Source organism: Lipotes vexillifer, unplaced genomic scaffold (assembly GCF_000442215.2).
Source record: "Lipotes vexillifer unplaced genomic scaffold, Lipotes_vexillifer_v1.1 scaffold1275, whole genome shotgun sequence".
In the NCBI taxonomy this organism is placed as follows: domain Eukaryota; kingdom Metazoa; phylum Chordata; class Mammalia; order Artiodactyla; family Lipotidae; genus Lipotes; species Lipotes vexillifer.
The window spans coordinates 679,423-685,691 of record NW_006770093.1 but is presented as its reverse complement, the minus strand read 5'-3'; the positions used below and the strand labels follow the sequence as shown (position 1 = coordinate 685,691).

Genomic DNA, 6,269 nt, shown 5'->3' with positions numbered 1-6,269 from the left:
GTACGCGGGCCTCTCACTGCTGTGGCCTCTCCCATTGCGGAGCACAGGCTCCGGACGCGCAGGCTCAGCGGCCATGGCTCACGGGCCCAGCCGCTCCGCGGCACGTGGGATCTTCCCGGACCGGGGCACGAACCCGCGTCCCCTGCATCAGCAGGCGGACTCTTGACCACTGCACCACCAGGGAAGCCCTGAGGTGCCTTTAGATACCCAAGTGGGATCTCAAAAACGCAACTGGATCTGGGGCATCCAGGAGCCCTGTTTCCTTCTCTTCTAAGGGGCTTTCTTGTCTTCCTTACAGAATCATCCGGACCAAAGTGCAGCAACCATTCAACCTTCCCATGGACGGCTGCGTGGCCACCAAGTCCCTGAGCCCAGGACACACGCTGAGTGAGTACCGAGGGTCCCGCAGGCACACCCAGCCCCTTGCACACACACACCCATCTGCGTACACACCCAGAGTCACACACAAACACGTCCACACAGACACACCCAGGTGTGTAGACTGAGCTCTTCCGTTGGGACACAGACTTGCTCCGAAATATTCAGGGGTGGAACCACCTCAGGCAAGAACCCTGGCACCAGCGGTGCCACTGACCCCTCCACGGTGGCAGCAGGGGCTCTGAGGGGTGTCAGTTTCACGTCCTGACCCTCCGTCTCGCCCCACTGCAGTCCCCAGCTCAGCCGTGACGCCCCCAGAGTCTCCCCAGTCCGATTCTCTGGGTTCAACCTACTCCATCAACGGGCTCCTGGGGATCGCACAGCCTGGCAGCGACAGCAAGAGGAAGCTGGATGACAGTGAGTGTTGTGGGAACCAGAGGGCAGGCTGGGGGCGCAGGAGGGCAGTTTGCTGAGGCTCTGATGGGACACAAGCCCCCTGAGGCCCAGGGCTTTCGGGCCTGTCTCTAAGCCACCCTGAGGCCCGGGAGCCTGGTCCTTTCCCTCCCCTGAAGCAAGTCTGCTCCCCAGCTCGGGCCTGGGGAATGGGTGGACGGGCCCCTGAAAGCTTTCTCCCTGCCTGGGGACACCCTCCAGGTGACCAGGACAGCTGTCGGCTGAGCCTTGACTCCCAGAGCAGCGGCAGCGGGCCCCGCAAGCACCTTCGCACGGACGCCTTCAGCCAGCACCACCTTGAGCCTCTTGAGTGCCCCTTTGATCGGCAGCAGTACCCAGAGGCCTATGTCTCCCCGAGCCACACCAAAGGTCCTTGGATTGACTGAATGTTGTCTGGACACTTGGTCTCTGGGCATCTGGGATGGTGTCCCCCGTGTCCTGCAGTTGCCTGTGGCATTGAGGTCTCTGCACTCCTCCCCCACTGCTGCTTCCTGACCCCAGGCATTTGCCACCATTCAGACCACTCAGTATTTCTAAATGAATGAATGAGCATCTCAGGGTTAACATCACCTCTTCTCTCTCCTTCCAAACCTATCTTTTCCACCTTGTTCCTGTTCCATCACAAATCACCTAGATGGTAAGTGGAGGGAGAGGAAGGTGGTGGTGGGGAGTATGAGGGTGGGGGGGGGGGGGGGAAGGCACGGGCTCTGAAAGCTCCCTAATCAGCCTGCGGCTCTGGAAGCAGCTAGGAGTTGCTTGATGGGCTCAGGCGCGCCCTTCCTGCAGCTCCAAGGCCGTCACAGGCTTTGTTTCACCAGACGCTGGCTTCTTCCTCTTCATCCTCCCGGCTCTGTTGCCTTCCCTCAGCCACAGCCTCTGAGCTTAGGGCAATGCAGCCAACCATGCCATGCCCCTGCCGCGGTGACTTCCCTAGACGGCGGGGTCAGGTCCCACGCAACAAAGCCGCAGCTCCGGCCTCTACAGCGTGACCTCTTACCAGCAGCTCCAGCCCCGCCTCGGGCCACTCACGCCTGCCCACCCCGTGAGCCTTGTTCACACCCCTCTGCCCCAGCACACGGTGTGCCCTCCTCGCAGAATGCCTTTCCTCCCACTTCTCTGCCTGGAAAAATACCACTCAGCCATTATGACTCAGCTCAAGCATCACCTGGTCCATGAATCCTTCCTCGCTCCTCAGACACGCTTCATCTCGCCCGCACCCCTGCTTCTGCACGTCCGGGTGGCTGCCCCCCCAGGACTCACGGGGTAGTGTAATTGCCTAGCGGACAGAGATGTGAAGACACAGCAGGCTTCTTAAGGACAGGGCGGCATCTCAAAACATCTTCTTTTTTCTCCAGCACCTAACATTGTGCCCCTCTTATAACAGATGCTCAATAAAGGCAGGTTGAGTGAATGAATGCCTTGAGAAATCCAGAGCAATAAACTACAAACTACAAGGGAAGTTTTATTTCCGGTGCTCAGGGCAGGTGAAATGGCTTATCGTGGGTTGGCTTCTGTCAAAAGCTGGCAGAGATGTCCAAGGTCTCCCACAGAGCCCAACAAAGACTCCACACCTCTGTCCGAACTTCCGGGCCCGCTGGCCTCTCGGTTCATTATCTTTTATCAACACTGCAGTTGCAGTGTCTCCCTACCTCACCCCACCTGGTCAACCAGCTGAGGATTCTCTGGGCCGGTGTCTGCTCACCCCTCTCTGCACACGCTGTCATCGGATCCAGGAGTGAGGCGTGCCCATACATCTTTAAGATCTGAGTAGGCCAATGGTGACAATGCCAATAATCAGCTGAACCATTGCCAGTGACCGTCTGGGCTGCTGGGCCGATGCCAGCAACGCAGCTGGGCAGGCAATCTGCGTCAGCGATTTTATCAGCCCGGGCTGTAGCAACCAGGAGGGCTGCAGAGAAGGCTGGCCGTCAGCAGACCTGGGGAGAGGGCCCGGGCACTCAGCCGCAAGGCAGCACATGGCTCCCGGGGCAGGGCGGGGCGGGGGGGGGGGAGCCGAATGGGGCCACAGCGGTGGGCCTGCAGGAACCCGCTGTGTGAGACGGAGCCTGCACAACCCAGTGTCCTGGTAGAGTAGAGAAACCCTGCTGCTGAGACCCGCTGGGCCGCAGAGCCATTTCCTGGCTCTGTTCCTGAGCCCCACAAGGGGCCCTGCTTGATTACAAGGAGCCCCGAGACCCAGCACCAAGCTGGCATATGTACATGGGGAGTCATGCAATCGAGAGTCTTGAGCCAGAGGGACCGCAGGGCCCACCCAGTCCAGCCTTTCCATTTGTGTGGAGATGACCCAGGGCCAGAGAAGGTAGAGAGGGCTTGGGGAAGCGAATGGTTGTGGAGCTCAGACCCGCCGGCCCTGCTTTAAATACGATGCTCTTATGTGAGTTCTTATTTGAAGACTGGAAAAAGAGAGCCTGAAAACCATGGAACTACTCCAACCCCTCACCTTACAGATAAGGAGACAGAGGCTTAGCTATGTCCATAATTGATTCATTCCCTCCCTCAGCCAATCATCTACTCCCTCATTCATTCCGCTGCTCGGTGGTGAGCGGCAGGGAGAACCCAGCCTGTGCCCGGGGCTCCTTACCTTTCCCGCCCTTGGCGCCGTCAGCACTGCTGAAGGAATACTCCGTGTATCCTCACTGGGCACAGGAAGGCCCTCCGGCCTAGGGAGCCAGGAGAGAAGCACAGGTCCTCACACCTGACCTCAGGATGGGGCAAAGACATGGCCATCTCTTCTGTAAAGCCAACAAGGGGCAAAAGCATTCAACAGAAACGTCCTGTGGCCTCATTTCTGGTTGCTATTTTACCACCAGGCGTAGTTAGGCGTCTGCACAGCCCTTGTTCCTCTATTTTACAAGTGCACCAAGAAGCGGATCAACAGAATGTGAATATTATGAAGACAGAGACTCAAGAACTGGGGAGCTTATGACTCTTCACATAACTCTGAAATAGCTATTTATTAGGCATTTGTGTTACCAAGCATTCTGGGCTAAGCATTTAATGTAGGTATATAAAATCTCATTTAATCCTTACATCAGCCTTGTGAAGCAGATCCTATTATCCCTGTTATACAGGTGAGAAAGGTGTACAGGCTCTGAGAGGTCAAGGAGACTAAAGCTACTTGGCTGGTCCTTGCAGATCCAGGGCTCAGACTCACCCAAGTCCTAAAGCATTGTGCCCTCTGCACCCCAATTCAAGTTCAATCCCAGTAAGAAACCCAGTCATCATGGGGATGTTTAAGCCATTCAGTGCACCATCACCGAAATGTCTGACTATATAGGTTGGTTTGTCTTTCCCTGAATTGCCTAAATTTTAGAAAGTTATAGGATTTTGAGAAAGTATTTGGTATCAAATCAACATATCCATAAAGCATTTTAAACTTTTCTTACACTCTCTAGAAATTAGGCATCTTGTTCAATTTCATTAAGCCAGGCTCTAAGCAACTCCATCCTGCCTAGAGGCAGGAAGACCCCTCGGAAGGCAAGGAACCAGAGCGCCATTTAGTCAGTAATTGCTGCTACATGATAATGGTGCCCTTGTGGCCTCCAGAATTGACTGCAGCTTCCAGAAGTGCCTGGCACACAACCAGAAACTGCTGTGGCTCCTTGGAGAACCCAGCTCGATGGGAATCACTGAAAGCGACTGCCTTTAGAGGAGCCGTTATGTAACCACGGAGCAAGCCTTGATTTCCGTTTTGCACACTAGTTCACATAGTGCATTTGTGACGTGTGTGATCCATGTGCGGGGAGCAGGTGTGTGCTGTCTCGTGCCCTGGCGGGAGGGAGTCGCGGTGAGGGGTGATGTACCCTTGCCTTTAATGGAACAAGATCTTCTTGGAGGCCATCTTAGGCGATGGCCTGCTCATGTTAGGGGAGGCCGAGTGAAATCTAAAATGAGGTCATAACTAAGAAAATCTCCAGGTACCCGATAAAGAATTTTTTAAACAAATTAACCCCTGTAATCTTCAAGCTGAAATGTGCACATTTATATTTGCTTGGATATGCGGCGGGGGGAGAGAAATCCACCTGTTCTGCTGGGGTATCGGGTGTGTCATTTTATTGAAGGAGAAAATGCCTGGGTCAGGAACTGCTGTCCTCGATTTAGTCTCTGTCTCATAAGCACCTGGGACGTTCACCTCTCTGGGCTTCAGGCTCTCGGCATATAAAACAGACAGAATATTGCTCACCCATGTCACAGGGCTGCTGGGGGCAACGGATCAGGATAACACAGGCAAAATCTATTGTCCGCTCTTTGCAAGTGTGAGAAGTGGTCATGATGTTATCCACTGCAGAGCAGCGGTTGAGAGCTTGGGCCCTGGAGCCAGACCCCTGGGGTTTAAATCCTGGCTCTGCCCGCTATGAGAGTGCGGCAAGTTTCTTGACCTCTCTGTGCCTGCATTTTTGATCTGGAGAATAACTTAATGAATGGAGCGAAGCAACCTAAACAGTCTCATGGGCCAACTGCCCCAGCCCTGCATCCTGTTCTCTGTGGGCCCAGACAGGGTGAGGAGACCAGGAAGGAGCCCAGCGTCCAGGCAGGGCGTGGTCCTTGGAAGGAGCTGCTCTGTTCTGTGCCTGGCCTGTGCACCACCAGCCGGCACTGAACTCCGGGGCTGCAGAAGGGAAGGTCCCGAGCCCGGGACTGGGAGAAAAATAGAAGGGCTGTGAGTCAGAGACTAAGAGCTAATTAAGCAGGCTAAGTGGAGTCGAGATTGAGCCGGAAGAGGGAACAGAGGAAGGGAGTGTTTCCTGGGGAGACTGGGCTGCGGGGTTTCCAGGTGGGCCTGCGACCCACGGCCTCTGTGCACTGACTGCTTTTTGTTCGCCAGGGCCTCTACCCGCTGCCGTTGCTCAATAGCGCCCTGGACGACGGGAAGGCCACCCTGACCCCTTCCAATACACCCTTGGGGCGCAACCTCTCGACTCATCAGACCTACCCCGTGGTGGCAGGTACGATGCCCGGAATCTCCTGGGCCATGTGGCCCCAGCTGCCAGGATGGGCTGCAGGGCAGAGCTGGCGGATGGAGAGAAGGAAGGTGTTACGGCCCCGGGCCTGGAGGGGAGAGGGGGGCTGTGCTGGCTGGGCCTCCAGGTGGGTCCAGAGGGTCTCGCCTTCCATCCTCGGCCCCCCTCCTCCGCCTGCCCCCCAGCGCGGGGCACACGCAGCCGCGTCTACATTCACAGAGGCACAGCAGGGAGGTAGAGCTGCCCTCCCCTCCTCCCGCGGCCTGAGGGGCACCGCGTAGCCCCGCCCACCTCCCCCTCCACGCCCAGCCTCAGGGAGGAGCCCGCCCACCGGCCCCGCGCCGCCGCACCCCTCCCGCACCTCATGGCTTGGTTTGTGCATGTTCCCACCCCATCATCTCACACCCCTCTCTCCTTGTTGTCTCCCTTCCTCCGGCAGATCTTCATTCCCCCTTC

At 56.7% G+C, this 6,269-nt stretch overlaps 1 protein-coding gene across 1 annotated transcript in view; it reads left to right on the top strand.

The window, feature by feature from the left end:
• The window catches only part of PAX8 (paired box 8), a 58,450-nt gene that overhangs the window by 35,135 nt on the left and 17,046 nt on the right, over positions 1-6,269 (top strand). Inside the window, exons 5-7 of the mRNA XM_007446021.1 lie at positions 299-387; positions 670-795; positions 1,033-1,200. Coding sequence (XP_007446083.1) covers positions 299-387; positions 670-795; positions 1,033-1,200 — 383 coding nt within the window. The remainder of the gene's footprint in view (positions 1-298; positions 388-669; positions 796-1,032; positions 1,201-6,269) is intronic.